Here is a 16,165-nt window from a genome sequence, read left to right as displayed (position 1 = left end):
CACATTTAGTTGACTTTAATCCATGATCAGAGAATTTTAAAAACAAAATTGCAAAAGGTTGGCGAATTCAGCAGAGGTAAAAAAAAAGTTATTACAAATAAATAAATAAATGAATAATCAGAGAATTTTAAATTACATAACAAAAGCATGTGCCAACTCGTAAAATAGAACAGGTTGGCGAATTCAGTAGTCTCAGGTATTAGCAATAAGATTAAATAAGATAATGATGTTCATTATATTTACAACGAAATTGGAAAAGTAAGGCTCCATGATTACACTTCATTTTACTTACACACCAACATCATTGCAATGGCCGATAAAAGCAATTCCTGATATGGCTATCAAACGTTCAAAGGGTTGTAAATAGTATCACAAAAGACGGCTAGCTTTGTTCAGTTGAGGGAGGAAAGCCATTCTTCAATGTACTTCTTTCCATCTACAACAGCAAAACAATAGTTTAGTATGTTAATCATTCAATACCACTTCAATAGAAGAAAAGTTAAAAACTTTTGACCCAGCATTTAGGGAAAAACAAAAACAAAACCATATGGGCCAATGGAAGCAATAAAAGACAGCAGAATAAGTCCGAGAATTTATTAGAGTTTATACAGCAATAAAAGACAGCAGATAAGCAAGCTATTACAGTTCACTGCCATGAGAAGAAAAGGACCAAAGGAATCAACGTCAGAGATAGTAAGAAAGGTTTTACAGTTAAGCGTTTAACCAACTAGTGGAGCCTTTGTCTGTCCTCACCAATAATTGGACCTGTTTTATCATGCAGAAACACCACAAAAAAGGGCAAACAAAAGCCAATATAGAAATAAAAAGGAAAAACATATCATGTAAATCTAAAAAAAAAATGGTATGGACATGTAATTCATCAATAATTAGATACTGTGAAACCATGATAAATATGCAAAGGAAGAGAAAAAAAAAAAAAGACTTTGATCAGTAATAATAATTAAGATAAATTTATTTAAATATAGATGATGATATAATAGGGGATAGAACACAATAATGTAGAAAGATCCATATAGCCAATCCTATCTAATGAAATAAGACTTGGTTGCTATTGTATATATGTAAATCTACACGTATCATAGGAGAAGAAAACATTTTCAATACTCTAAAAAACACTCAGCATTTTAATGATAAGAGTGCTCAGTTCTAAATTCCACAGTGAAGCAAATTTTGTAAATCATCAACATGTCCAATTTCTCATAAGAATATCACATACATCAATTAGCATATGAAACAATGTACCATGAACAATAAGGCAGATTTTTAACCAGCACATTTGGCAGAACAAACAAGAGCAAGGAAGGTTGTTGGATCCTTATACATTGCGAAAAGCCAACCAGAGTTTTTAAAAAAAATTTGAACTTAACAGCAAAATGGTCAGTTTTTGAGTTAAATATAATGCATATGAAATCCTCCTCGTAGCAAGATGCAACAGCAGCTACAGTTTGAGCATTTCCAACTCCGCGAACTAAATAATGGTTCAGAATTTATAAAAGTAGCAACTTGACAAGTAAAACTTGGAGGAAAACAGTAGTAGTAGAAGAGACATGTTACCAGAGGAAGCATCGCCCATGTATTCAAGTGCTCCCAATACGTGAGTTTTGGAGCTGTGTGCCTGCTCAGAACGACCACGGCCGTAGCACCGTACCAAGACAGCAAAGCTGCTCTCGGTCTCACTGTCGCTTTGGAAGTCAGGGGCGTGAGGTTCCGACCAGCCGATCGACCAATCCGACTCATCGGATTCAGACTCCGACATGCATACACCATCCGAGGGCACAAGGACAATGTCATACTCTTTGTCCATCCGCCGCTCTTCTCGGCTCTGCCGCTTCTTCTTGATGTTTCTTGAATTCGACCTTATCTTAGGCCCATTCGCCGGAGGAAACTTCAAGTAGTCCGGCTCCATAAAGCCTGGAGGGAGCTCGGAAGACGAGCTCAGGGATGACTTGGAGGATTGCCGATCCTTTCCGCCCCAAATCCAGCAAGAAAAACGAGTAAAAGCCACAGCCATTTTCTCGGGGGAGAAACCCTTGTTGTCGGTGGTAGAAATTCACTTCATGGCATAAAATCATCCACAAAAAGGTTAGAAAGAATCAGACAGCCACATTCCCATTCAATCGGTCCCAAAAAATTTCAAAGTTTTACCATAAACAAATCGAAGCAACAATTTAGCAACCAAATCAGAGTTTTCTTCAGCGTTTTCTTTTGAAAAGAATGCACGGAGCTAAAATCTTCCCAAATCCCAAATAATACACAGCAAAATCGTTCACGAGCTCATTGAGATACGCTACAGTGGCTCAAAATAGTTCAATTCCATCAAAATCAAGTATCATTCCGTAAGAACACTTCAAAATCCGCAAAGGATTTCTCTTCGTCGAGCAATCCAGACCCAAGAGATCAAAGCCGACGCGGCGAGGCGATGATCGGATCCGACGTGCTTACGCCATCTGCGGCCGGCGCCGCCCTCTTGAGGCGGAGATGCTGGGACGTGAGACGGAGAAGAGAAGAGAAACAGCTGTGGGGCGGAGAGATTTGTAGCCCTCCATGGTCCTGATTCGAGTTTCGTGCTTTTCCGATGGACCGTTGAGATCCGCGAAGTCTCTCCAGATCTGAAATCTGAACCGTAAGATTTAGGGCCCTCACCCGACCTGGTGGTGAACGACGTCGTCTCAGACGAAGCCCCGCATATACTCCAATCGTATGCGACCTTCTGCACGGCTGGGTTCCAAGGACAGAAAACTGCAGGGCCCACGTCTTCGACCAATGGATGGGTCGGTTTAGGGTGGAAGATGTTGACACTAGGCGACGTAATCTGATAAGCATAGGCACAAACTTCTTTTTACGCCATTAAGTCACAACCCGTTCCATCTCCCGTGACAAGATAACCGGACCCACAACTAGCGAATTAATAGTGGGCCAGATAGCAACATGTGGTAAAAGATGATTCGTTCGTTTCTAACGTCCCCGTCAATCCGTTCTTAGGTCAACACGAAGGAGATAAATAACGGGTGACTACTAACCATTAGTGCAAATGGCTAAGACATGGAGAGGTTATGCTCGATCAAGTTGAGTTTCGACCCCAAGACCTCATGTGACAATTCCTCATATTTTAATCATCGCACCGTCCTGAGGGAACAAGAAGTGCCAGGTAGCAACATGCAATGGCTAATGACGTCGATTCATTTTGAAATTACAGAAACCTTTCTTGATAAATTTGTTATTTTAAATGAAGGACAAAAGCCAGGACGGCGTCCTTTGTTTTCTAAATAATACGCCCCATTTTATTTTATTTTAATCAAAAACGCCCTTCCGCCGTGAATAATTACATAACTATTTTTTTAGTAGGATTATCTTTAGTCTAAATCTCTAGTTTTTTAAATTAGTTGAACACGTTTTAACGACTATAAAATTGTATAACTGATATAACCTGAATGATGGATTCTCTAACTTTTTAATTTTAATCTTTTATTATTTTACTTCTCTATAAGTTTGATTTTGTTGATTATAATTTTTCATTGATATTTTTAAAATTTTACTAATGGTATATTTATTTGGATGTAAAATATATAGAAAAATCTTATTTTGATCTACATAGTTAAGTTTTATCAATAATATGGATTCAACTCTATTTACATACCATTCACGTTGTAGTAGTTATAAAATCATAACTATTATAACTGTGTGACAATTCAGTTATAATAGTCACAAAATTATAATTGTTATAACTATGTAGCAGAAATCGTAAATACTATAACGGTTAAATAAAAAAATCACTAATAAAAATTTATATTGCTAGATATTTTATGCAAATTTAAAAGTATTTAATAATTTTTAAGAACTCAAAACTTGAAATATAAATAAATTTTAAAAAATATTAAAAAGTATAATGATATCTTTAGGGGCTGCTTGTTTGGAGGGTTTGGAATGAGAATGGAATAAAACTTGGTGCTTGGTTTGGGGAAATGATAGTGGATCCCACGGATTCATTCCTTAAAATATGGGAATGAGTCATTAATGAATAATATGAGGAGTATGAGAATCATTCCCATTTCATTATTATATACAATCATTCCTATTACCTATCTCATTCCTTTATCCGAAACAAGCAGCCCCTTAGAGAGGATAGGCCAATGCAGTAGCTTCCATTAGTACAGAGTCTCAAAAAAGGATCGGATCAAATTGAGTCTTGTTGTACGCAGTCTTATTTTGCATTTACCAATCTCCAATTTCATTACCTAAATCACATAGAATTAAGCTTAAATTACCCTGAAATCATAGATAGAACATGAACCGAAACAACCTGAAGATCAAAGACAAGAGATAGCACTTCTCACTACACTTGAGGAGACTACCACATTGCTCCTCATTTTATTTACCTCAGGCACATAGACAATTCAAAGCATAACAAAAGATTCAGCTCTCGATTAGTTCTGGCAAAGGTATTCATCGAGATGACTGAAAGTTTTGGCTGCAACCTCCTTGAAAGGATCCGGGTCAGGGACCTCCTCGCTTGCCTTCTCATAGTCAATGCACCACTTAACCACACTACCTTCACCTTTGCCTTCCACCTTCAATGGCTTTGAATATCCAAGTTCAATTTCGATTTACATGAAGAAACATGTTTCTTCTCGTCGTCTACTAGATCAATCCTCTCCTTTGCGAAGGTCAATATTTTAACTTCTGGAAAAAAAAATTCATGTGTGTGCTTAACATGAAGCCATGTTTATGTTAATTAACATGAAGTTTAAACATACCTGGTGCATATTTAAGGAGGCGAATTGTGCCTGCACTCTTGCCGTCCCCTTCCACGATCTCAATGCTCTCATACTCCTCGGGGAAGATCTTCGGGAAGAGCTGCGTGGACATGCGGATGGCTTCCCACATCTTGTCGGCGGAGGACTTGGCCTCCACGTCCAATTCAGTCTTGCAAGCCATGGATGATGATGCCAAGGTGAACTGCAAGAGTGAGCCATTTATAGCTAGTTCAAAGTGATGAACAGTCTTGATGAGTGTTCAACCACTTCATCTACCCCAATTCTGTTCTTAATTGCTAGTAGATGAAGATATGGTACAGACATTTAAATTTTGACAGATTGTTGAAGTGGTTGTTTGTTCACGGTCGGGTCGAGTGATTTTCTCAATAAGTTTAGTTGTTGGGGTGATTAAAACCTGCAGCTGAAGTTGGGTGAAATTTAACTTTTGTGTACACTTCGAGCTTCAGTTTAGGATCTACACAACTGACAATTAACTCAACATCTCCGGAACATTAATTCAAGATTAAAAATATAGACAATGAGTTCTTTTCTTCCATGGGCAATCATGAACTCTAAGTTTTATCTTATCTTTTTTGATATTTTGATAGGATAGAACAGATACACAAAGAAGGATGAACAATTAATATGATTTGGCATAACTCTACACATGATAAAAATCAATCAAATGTGTTCTCCATATTTTTACAAGAAAAGGAAAGTAGAAAATTTTACCTGAATTCTCCAATGTGAACCAACTAGCGAAATTCAAGTGGAAGACTTTGTCGATCTTTTAGCAAAAGAAGCTAAGCAAGGTCTAATGCCTTCTTGGCGATTGGACGATAACAAAATTGACATCTTCATCTGTCAGTCTTATGTAGCATTAAATGCATATTGTATGACATTTGCTTGTAGTATAGACTGTTCTATTGATCGGTTGGAACTTATCCAACCTAGCTAGACTGTCGGTTGATTCCTCATTGAGCTTTTATCCAGTCATACTCAATTGGTTCAGCCAGTCAATTCAATCTAAATATGTGCTGATTGTAAACCCCAAGTTATCCCCTTCGATTCATCCAATGGTGTTTGCTGGCATCGACAGATCCAGCATTGCACTTGAAATTAAGTGGTGGCAGCTACAAGACTGCAATCATGGAGTTTCAAGTGCTCAAAAGGTACCACTATTAATGCAATAGGAATCGTGGCCCTTGTCTCAGTCAAAGAAAATTCAAAAAGTTGCAATAAGGCTTCACACTTTCTAAATTTCAAAATCATTCGTGCCTAAAATGCTCTTCATCAAACCAAAGGGAAGCTCGGTACACGAATTTCCTGCTAACGCAAGTTCAGAGGAAGGGTTATGCAGTTTTACCCTACTTTGCAAGAGACTTTTCATCAAACAAACAACTTCAAAATATTTTTAGAATTCCCACAATATGTTCTTGACTTTTGAATTCTCAAAAAAAAAAATTTTCTCATCTGATTTTTTTTATCATTTATGACAATAACAGTATCATTGAATTTGTGAAAATGAGATCATGATTAGACATTGTCATTATCTGTTTAAGCACTAAAGGTACACTAAGCACTTATAGTGGATAAATATATGATGTGCTATATGCAGTGATAAAAGCCAACAAAGACCATATGTAAACACTTTTAAAACCTCAAGGAAGATATCCACAGTGACCATTATTTGTTTGAGCACTATAGATCTACCAAACACTTACTATGGGTAAGTCTTTGATGGATTATATATAATAAAAAAATGTTAACCAAGACTATACATGGACTCCTATAACCTCAAGAAAAATATTCTAATTTGATGACTCTACACTACTAAATAAGTAATATTAAACTATGGATATATACCTAGAGAGTAAAATAGGTATATGTCTATTGTGGATACATTCTTAAAGTTTTAGGAGTCAATATATGCGGTCTTTGGTTGGTATTTTTTTACTAGATGTAGCTTGTCAAATACTTGCCCAATATAAATGTTTAGTAGATTTATGTTGCTCAAGCATGTAATATTTTACCATGGATATATCTTTCTTGAGATTTTAAGAGTTTATGCATGCTGTTGTTAGGCTTGTTCACAGCATGCCTTGTTTATGCATGTTGTTGTTGTTGCTAAGCAGGTGGAAGCCTTCTTTAAGGTTTTAGAAGTTTAAGCGTTTATTTAAGAGTTTCTAGAGGATCAAGGTACAGTACAAGAAATCTGAGTAAAAAAAGGAGCTGATAGAAAAAGAGATGGTACAATTCAAGAAATCTGTCAAGAAAGGAGGTGAAAGAAAATGAAAAACTCAAGCAGTCATTAATTAGAGCAAAAGATATCGCTCATCCTAAACGGCCTAATATCGTTGGCTCCACAGTAAGATACAGACAGATAAATTACAAGGGTATTTTACTCAAGCACAACAATCCTTTATAGGGGGAGGTTAGGCACCCAACGGAATATTTTACCCTCTCTGTGAATTGATCCTAATATCTATTAGAACAAGCACTCGTGTAATTACCAACTGCGCCAACGCCAACTGAATTAAAAAAAGGAGCTGATAGAAAACGAGAGGGGCACAGTTTAAGAAATCTGTCTAGAAAGGAGGTGAAAGAAAATGAAAAATTCAGGTAGTCATTAATGCCATCACAAGATATCACCACCAATCTGGAAGCTGGCACAACATGTAATGTAATCAGAAAGGTTTGCCTACTGGCACACTTCAAGTTTGCCAAACTTTTTATATTTTTAACGCAGATTCCTGTTGCACATCCCATGCTTTCTCTATATTTTCTATTCTGGTGCGTTGCTGTACTTGTTCCATGGCCAGACCAACTGCAACACAACTCTGCTGACAAGCAAGCTCACAGACACTAGAGTTCAAGCTTTATTTGTCCTTTAGAGATAGGGTTCCAAGCCTAACCTAAAGGTTCAGATTTGCCAGTTGTCCTATTATGGTTTGCATACAGACCTAACTCAACCTACTCAAATTATAAAATGCATCAAGTCGCACAGTGTGAATTGGACAGGGATCTTATTTGAAACATCTGCAGATCCTCTGCTAAAATCGAGTTTGAAAGATTGAGAGGACCAAGATAGCATTCACCTGACTGTAATCATGCAACCAACTAGACAACTATTACAAAAGACCCAGTTTCTCTAGTTCAACAAACCAACTTTAAGGTGGTAAGAAATAAGAATATCTTAATTCTAAGCTTTCTGGAATGGAAGGCTACCTTTAGGTTATTGAGATTGGAGTGCTATGTGAGTGTTCCAACACTTCACATGGCCTCTTAATGGCATTCAGTCGGCATGTGAGCCCAATGAGGGGACGGGGGACCTTGACACTGAGGAAGACTACCTTACCTTGAATGAAGAGAAACGTATAAAAGAGTTTAATACTATGCTTTTACCAACAGAAGAAACTGATATTTTAAGACATCATACCTATAAGTTTTTTTTTTTTTTGCAAAATCATCAATAAAGATTGAAGGTGCTCTTACAAGTCACCTTGTCTAGTCCTTGTACATTAAAATACAATGAAGGAAAATAAATAGTATTTAAGGAGTTTTTTTTATTGAAGGACCACTTCATATCTATCAGCAGCACACAACCACCATCAGATAAAAATTGGAGGTTGTAGTGGTGGCTGATGACAACATACCTTTTATGTTACTACTTAATCAGTTATTATTGTTTGCCAAAGAAGTATATTTGCATGGTGGGCTTAATCTAAACTTGATAAGGACTCAGAATACAAGCAAGTTAGTGGCATTTACATTTGGACCATGTTTAACTAGAACATTAGATAATCAACAACTGAGACTCTCTTTATGCATTAATTAGTCCAATTGAAACAAGTGCATTCATAAAATAAATGCTAGTGTGGGACAACAGACTGCAATCAGTGATCACAAGGCCTGAAAAAAAGGTAGGCCAATTAAAATACACACGCAAACAAAGGTGGTCACGCTACATAGTTTTTAGCAACATCGGTTGAGGGAATATCACAAACAGATGAAGAGCATCATAATTTACCATTGACCTTCAAAGATTTGATTGCCTTGGCTTTTTGTTTGTTGATTTTAGCGGCTAGAATAACTTTTTGTTGACTGATTTGATGCTTCAAATCCCTACAATTTCCCGTGTGCATAAGAGAAGATTACACTTGGAATCAGATATGAACAAGAACTCAATGGTGCAAAATAACAAGGCAAGAACGACTCACGAAAGAAAAAGGGGAATAGCTTTTCCAAGAGAGGTTAATCCTCCGTGAGTGATTCAGTGACTTCCTTTTTTTTTATCTTGTTCTTAGTAATGTGACCCGTTTCCACTCGTATGCTTTCATGAACTAGAAGAATCTCACACTTTTTGGTTGCTTGCTGCTGTTCGCTCCTGTTGCAGCACTGTGCTGTGCAGGAGGCCAGAGATGATAACTCATGAACCCTTTTCATCCCCATCCTCATGCTCTGCAGGGCCTGACATGCCCCGCAACATCCTCAGCATCCACTGACATCGTGCCACGTGTGGAGTTGGCTATATCCTTCCTCCTCCTCCATTCTGCGCCTGCATCCACAGAGGAATTGAAGGAGAGGCAACGAAGATGGGGAATTGCCAAGCGTCGGAGGTGGCCATGGTGGTGATTCAACACCCCGGAGGGAAGGTGGAGAGGCTTTACTGGCCGACGAGCGCCGCCGACGTAATGAAGAGCAACCCGGGGTACTGCGTGGCCCTTGTCACGCACTCTGTCTCAGAGCAGAAGCAGGACGGCGGCGGCATCGTAAGGTTCACCCGCGTGCGACTGCTGAAGCCCAAGGACATGCTTTTGCTCGGCCAAGTCTACCGGCTGATCACTTCCCAAGGTTCTTCTCGTAGGATTTAAGCTTGCAATTGTGGATTTCTTGCTTGTGAGCTAATGGTGAGACATTCTGATGATCGGCCAGAAGTTACACAAGCTGTAATGCAAAGAAAGCACGACAAGCTCAGGAAGAACCAGCTGCAACGCGATGAAGAACACAGAAGAAATGCGCAGGTTGTTGAGACTGCTCGAGAGGAACAACAGGAGGATTCAGAAAATAAATTTCAGGTTTTTTTCCCCATCTTATTCTCGTATTTTCAGTAACTGCTTGCTTTGAGAAAACTATGAGGACATGGTATGATTCAGATGACAAGGGAAGACAGAGACCGGCGAACCAGCAGCACACGGACGGCGGCGAGAGGCCGCCATTGGAGACCTTCCCTGCAGAGCATCTCAGAAGCAGTGAGCTAATAAAGCCACAACCTTGTGCAGTTTCCACACAGATCTTGATAAGATTCAACAGGTCTGCTGTGAAGTTCTTGTAGATGCGTCAGAAATGAGAATCCTTGGATCATCATGAAGAAGGTCTTGTAAATTTATGTAAAAGTAGACGTTAAGAATGGATTGTAGCTTCACAGTGAAGTATGAACAATGACCAAGATCGCAGGTACTTCACCAAAACAAACAGTTCGCTGGTAAACGCAATAGATTGTGAACATCTAAATGGTCCATAGTATTGTTGGGAAGTCAAGATCACAGTGTGCTGGTCCACAGACTCCAAATTCGAGGTGTTTTTTTTTTTTTTAATGTATTCAGTTTTTCAAATCGATTCATCAGGTAGGTAGATGATCAACGTGATCTAAGTTTTTCATCGATCATGCTTAAATTGGGAAACTTACAAAAGCTTGACAAACGGCCAACGTTCTTAGTTCTTAGAGTTACTATGCCACCAAAAAATAATCCTTGTAATACGTTGTGTTAAGAAAGAGTAATTAATTGGACGAGAAGAAAGATGTAAAAATAAATTTGTTGATTATTATTCATGTAAGCGGTACAATTTATAACAGATTTAAGGACACCGTTAATTGCCCATTAATAAGGAAAAGATTTAATCTAATAATTATTACGTTCGAGTATTAACTTGATTTGATCAAGTCATATTGAATATTATCTTTTATCTACCTCCGTTAAATTTAACAAAAGATTTTTGACGTTGATTTTGCATGCTAGTCTGCTGAAACATTATTTGGATAATAACTTAGTAAAGATATCGACAAGTTAATATTCTATAGAAGTATAAAAGATAGACAATTGTTGAGTTGTCACGCGTTCTCGGACAAAATAAAAATTAATTTCAATATGTTTTGTATGAGCACGAAATATTAGATTTGCTGTAGGATATGTTGCTTCAATATTATCATACTAAATTATTTGGAGATTGTTGGTACAATCCTCCTTGGATCAAAGTTGATCAGTTTGACTAAACTCGGGTGGATTTAAGTTGGAGTTTCGATAGTTGGATAATATGTGAAGAAGAGGTCAAGTAGGTTAAGGTTAATCAGATACTTGACAATATGTGAGAGAAAAGTCAAGTAGGTCGTCGAAGACTGGATACTTGACTAGAAAGTCCTAACTAGAGGTTAGACAAGACAAAGTCATAACTCGAGGGTTAGACAAGGACAAATTCCTAACTCTAGGATTAGGCAAAGGTAAAGTCCTAACGACGGTTAGACAAAGAAAAGTCCAAATGCGTAAAGGAGGATCGTACATTGACAAAGGAAAGTTCTAACTACGGTTAAGTAAAGGAAAGTCCAAGTGGATCAAGGAGGACCGTACGTTGGCAAAGGAAAGTCCTAACTGTAATTAGGCAAAAGAAAGTCCAAGTGGGCCAAGGAGGACCACACGTTGGCAAAGATAAATCCTAACTGCAATTAGGCAAAGGAAAGTTCTAGTGGGTCAAGGAGGACCGTACGTTTGTAAAGAAAAGTTTAACTAAGTTTAGACAAGAGAAAACTCTAAGTGGATCGAGGAGGACCACACTTGGTTATTGGAAGTTCAATAAAAAGTTGGCAAGAGAAAGACTAAGTGGGCCAAAAGTTGACCAGATACTTAGCGGTCATAAGTCCAATAGGGAGTTGATATGAAATGAGGAAGTTCCGACGTAACAAACTTATAACTTTTGGCTCGGATATCGGAATGAGGTGATCTTGGATGCGAAATGAAGATCGTTTAGAGCTCTACGCATTTTACTACTTACCAATCGATTAGGTAATCGATTGGAGAGTCAATTGATTGGTTCACAAAGCACAGTATAAAAAGTATCTTGATCGATTGGGTAATCAATCAAGATTATCCCCAATCGATTAGGTAATCAATTGAGGGAGTTCGTGAGTGAACAGTGAGCTTCTTAATTGATCAAGTGATCGATTGAAGTTGTGTAATGGAGAGTTCATAAGCGAACAATGAGCTTCTAAATCAATCAAATGATCGATTGAAGCTGCATAATCGATTAGGTAATTGATTAGGAGAAACAGAAAAGAGCTGTTAAGAGGTTTGAATGGATGAATCTGATGTGGCAATTGATTGGGAATAAGGTCAATCAATTGGAAACCCTAGATCACAGATAAGAGGTATTTTCGCAAGGATTTGAATCACTTATTCTTCCCCACTTTTCACCGCCAGTTCTTGGACAATTCAGGGCGAAGTGTTACTACACTTCCAAGCCTGCAAGAGGCATTTCCAAGCAAGCTTCTCATTGTATTTGTGTATTCATTTCCTTGTTCTTATTATATTTTTTTTGCTATAAGCTTGTACAAGGTTCTCCACTTTCGGATTATTTCTGAGAAAGAGTAATTTTCATAGTAGAGTATGTTGGATCGAAAGCGCTAGAGGGGGGGGGGGGGGGGAATAGCGCTCGTAGCTTTCACTCTTTTCGAATTCGTAAAACTATCGAGTTATAAAGCAGCGGAAATAAATAAAGAAAACAATCAACACACAGAAGCATACCAAGATTTACTTGGTTCAGAGCCTAAGGCGACTCCTACTCCAAGGCCCACGCTCATTGAGCGTTTATGTTGGGCAACAACTATAATCATGAAAGAGTATTACAAACTAAGTACACTTATGAACTAAAATAAACTTTATACCGACAACAACTAGATTGAAGCTGAAGCTCCGGGTCGTCGGGATGTCGTTGCAGCACTTTGGGATCGTCTCGTAGGCAGTTTGCAGCGTAAGGTTTGCTTAGAATTCGTTGTCCCAAGCTGCTGGTCGAAGTCCCCTTTTAAACAGTGCTGGAGGCGCCTCCAGGCCGCCGAGTCGCACGCTTGGATCAACTCTGATCTGGTCGCACCTTATCCCACTGAAGGCGCCTCCAAGCTGCTCCAAGGCGCCTCCAACGCCTGGTCCAAGGCGCCTCCAGTGACCTCCGAGGCGCCTCCAACGTCTTGGGACAGCTGGCTTCGGCTAGCACCCGAGGCGCCTCCAAGCCCCATGGAGGCGCCTCGGACACTGTTCATCCGAGGTTAAAGATGCTCCTTTGTTCCTGCAAATTGTGTTAGTCCTAAACACAAATCCTGCAAAACAAAGTTAGCACATGGATAATATGATAAATATACTTGACAGTCGTCGGACTGTCCGGGTCTGACTTTGAATTTCCCACCGGAAACCCTAGGTCGACACGACGCCTACTGTTCCCTCTACGGGGAACGCGTCTTCACCTACTCCACTCAGGAGATTTACCTGATGTCAGTCGTCGGACTGTCCGGGTCTGACTTTGGATTTCCCACCGGAAACCTTAGGCCGACACGACGCCTACTGTTCCCTCTACGGGGAACGTGTCCTCACCTACTCCACTCAGGAGATTTACCTGATGTCAGTGCGATCCTCCAGATCGACTGGGCTTTTGCTCAGCGTTCGAAGCTTCCGGACTTTTTGCTGGACTTCCGCTTCCCGGTTGGTCCAGTCTTTCACCTGGTTCGCGACACCAGGACTTTCCACCTAGGGTTACCCCCTAGGACTTTTGCCTGAAGCTCTCGACCCACGAAGACTTTCCGCATAGAGTTACCACCCTCTATGACCTAGGGTTACCACCCCCTAGGATTTTCCCCCTGCCTAACCGCAGCTAGAACTTTCCTGAAACACTCAATTAAGTGCATTAGATCACACAACAGCTTAACTTTTAATTCCTTTGCCATTATCAAAGCAACGGTCGATCGTCGGATGCTTCCCACACCAACAATCTCTCCCTTTTTGATTATGACAACTGAAATTCAAAGCTAAATAAAATACATACATAAAGTTTAAGTAAACAAGCTTAATAGATTTTAAATGCACGCATGGTTAAGCTAAACACTTAAACTTTGTCAGGCTCCCCCTTAATAAAGGCATTCTTAAAAAAGATTTTTTTTATATTTAACCTTTCTTTTGAATTTGCCTACTCTTCCCCTTTGCCATTCATAAAAAAATAAGCACGTTTGAGAAAAAAAGTCTTAACTTTTTAAAAGCAGCATTTCTTGTAAATCAAATTCACTAAGTTAAAACATTTTGTGCTCGAAGTTTGGTTTTCAAATTAAATTTTGCAGGAGAAAGAGTTTTCTTTTGTAGTATAGCAAAAACAATTTTAGTTTTAAGTAATTTAGTTAGGATTTTGAAACATTAGGTAATTTTGTGGTAACACTTGGTTTTGTATTATATTCTTTAGCTAATTGAAACCAAGGTTTAAAGAGTAATTTTTCTTTCAAAAAGTTAAAAGGTTGACTTTGAAAAGTACTTAGTATTTTTAAATTTTCAAAAATTATTTAGCTTTTTAAAATGGCCGGAATTTTGAAAGCTTAGTCTAAAAATACTTAGCCAGAATTTTCAAAAAACAAGTACACAAAAATGATTCGAAAGTTTAAGGTTTTGAAAACTTAGCTTAGAGTTTAAATTTGAAAGAATTTTCCTTTTAGTCAAATAATTAATTTAAAGCTTTTGAAGGCCAGGGAGGAGCTTTAATCCTTAATGTCCAAGCATGAGTTGAGTTAGATTGATTGTTAATTAGTTAATTCCGCTTTTAAGTAAGGTATCAGAGCCCTAATGTTCATGCCAATTTTTTTTTTTTAAAATCAAGCACTTGGGTTCGCGGCCACATGTCTAACCAGTTAGCTACTAGCTGATTACCTAGAGGGAAATAACTTTCACTTGGTTAGTCAAGTTAAGTCAATAGATCCAGTTAGATTTGACTAGTGCTGGAAGACTTGACTTGATTACTGTTAACTAGATGTTTAGCGCCCAGACTCATATTGATGCACAGATATAAGCATTCTTGAGTCCAGGCTGTACCCTATGCATCTCACGCCGTTCTATGCTTTTCAAACACAAGCAAGGTAAGTCTAGGTGTTTGTGAGATGCTCTGGCTGAATTCTAGGGGAGCAAGATTTCTAGGGTAGAGCCTAAGCTAATTCCATATTTTTGAAAGTCTAGTAAAACTAGAATTTTAAAAACAATATTTTCCTAGAATTTTTAAAACATGAGATGATTTTGAAAACTGTACGAAGCTGATTTGAAAATCAGAAACTATTCTACCCAACACATTCATATTTCAGTAAACAAAAAAACTAATAAACATGAGTAAGTAGAAGTCAACCGAATAATAATACAATCTGAGAAGACAAATAGGTGTCTGTCCAAGATACATCAAGTGATAGTCTCAAAAGGCAGGATCATCAAGAACGGGATCATCAGCTGGAGGGTCGTCAGCTGGAGGTGGTGCAAGAGGCTGCTCGGGTGCCGGTTGAGGCTGTCCCTGGCTCCGTATCTCACCTCGGAGAGACGCGAACCCTGCAGCTATCTCGGATCGGAGAGATCGGAGGAAGCGATGGCTATCTAGCACAGCTCGTCGCGTCTGAATGGACTGGATCTCGAGCCGAGTAAGTCTGTCCTCGACTGAAGGAGGAGCCGAAGTTGAAGGCCCGACTGATGTGGAGGGTCCGACAGAGGTGGAAGGATCTGCGAAAAACTCCTTTACCAGGAAGTCAAGCCACTCCTCACCCTCACCTGGTATGTCCTCGGCCTCTGGAGCACCAGGAGCAGCGACTGGCGGTGGCCGACCCTTCCAGGCCAGAATCCCCTCGGCAGTGACCTCTGCACCTACTAATCTAAGACTACGCTGACCTAACTCATCATATATAGTAAGTGGTATGAGTGTCCCTCTGGTAGTGTCTATCCTAGAGGAGGAGAAAATCTGAGTCAGGATATGGCAGTAGGGCATATGAATCACTCTCGTGACTGTACTAGATGCCTGGATAATGTTATGAAACATATGCAGTGCAATGTCTATATGTAGGTGCTGGCTAAAAGCGTACAAGAAGAATGAGTGGGATGGTCGTATCTTCGAGACGTCTCGAGATATGATGGGTAGGATGCATGCTGTCAGGACTCTGTACATAACATAGTGCTGAACTCGAAGAAGAGTAGACCTGAACTCAGTCAGGCCAAAGGATCTCTCCTCCCCAAAAAAATGCATGTACATGTCATCTAAGGTAATGTGGGAATAGGGATCACCGAAAGGTAGATCCCTACTCGAGTAACATAAAAATGTATACTGAGACTCCCTAAGTT

At 39.1% G+C, this 16,165-nt stretch overlaps 2 protein-coding genes and 1 pseudogene across 3 annotated transcripts; 1 reads left to right on the top strand and 2 right to left on the bottom strand.

Annotated features, from left to right (window-relative positions):
* Positions 1-199: 199 nt before the first annotated feature.
* LOC122030333 lies at positions 200-2,545 on the bottom strand. The gene is made up of 3 exons (XM_042589539.1): positions 2,167-2,545; positions 1,576-2,074; positions 200-436 (listed from the first exon to the last, which is right to left on the bottom strand). Exons 2-3 carry the CDS (start codon positions 2,030-2,032, stop codon positions 393-395), a joined length of 501 nt encoding a protein of 166 aa, XP_042445473.1. The 5' UTR covers positions 2,033-2,074; positions 2,167-2,545; the 3' UTR covers positions 200-392.
* A 1,726-nt stretch (positions 2,546-4,271) lies between these two features.
* Positions 4,272-9,131, bottom strand: LOC122028543 (annotated as a pseudogene).
* Positions 9,132-9,341: 210 nt separating this feature from the next.
* Positions 9,342-10,347, top strand: LOC122028542. 2 transcript variants are annotated; one of them, XM_042587386.1, is made up of 3 exons: positions 9,342-9,629; positions 9,714-9,853; positions 9,932-10,347. In XM_042587386.1, the coding sequence occupies exons 1-3, from the start codon at positions 9,371-9,373 to the stop codon at positions 10,034-10,036; spliced, it is 504 nt and encodes a 167-aa protein (XP_042443320.1). In that variant the 5' UTR covers positions 9,342-9,370; the 3' UTR covers positions 10,037-10,347. The 2 variants fall into 2 exon arrangements, with proteins under 2 accessions (XP_042443320.1, XP_042443319.1); XM_042587385.1 differs by having other exon boundaries at positions 9,711-9,853.
* The last annotated feature ends 5,818 nt before the right edge of the window (positions 10,348-16,165 follow it).

The sequence above is a fragment of the Zingiber officinale genome, chromosome 10B (assembly GCF_018446385.1).
Source record: "Zingiber officinale cultivar Zhangliang chromosome 10B, Zo_v1.1, whole genome shotgun sequence".
NCBI lineage: Eukaryota > Viridiplantae > Streptophyta > Magnoliopsida > Zingiberales > Zingiberaceae > Zingiber > Zingiber officinale.
The sequence above is the reverse complement of the archived record's forward strand: the minus strand, read 5'-3'. Positions and strand labels throughout refer to the sequence as shown.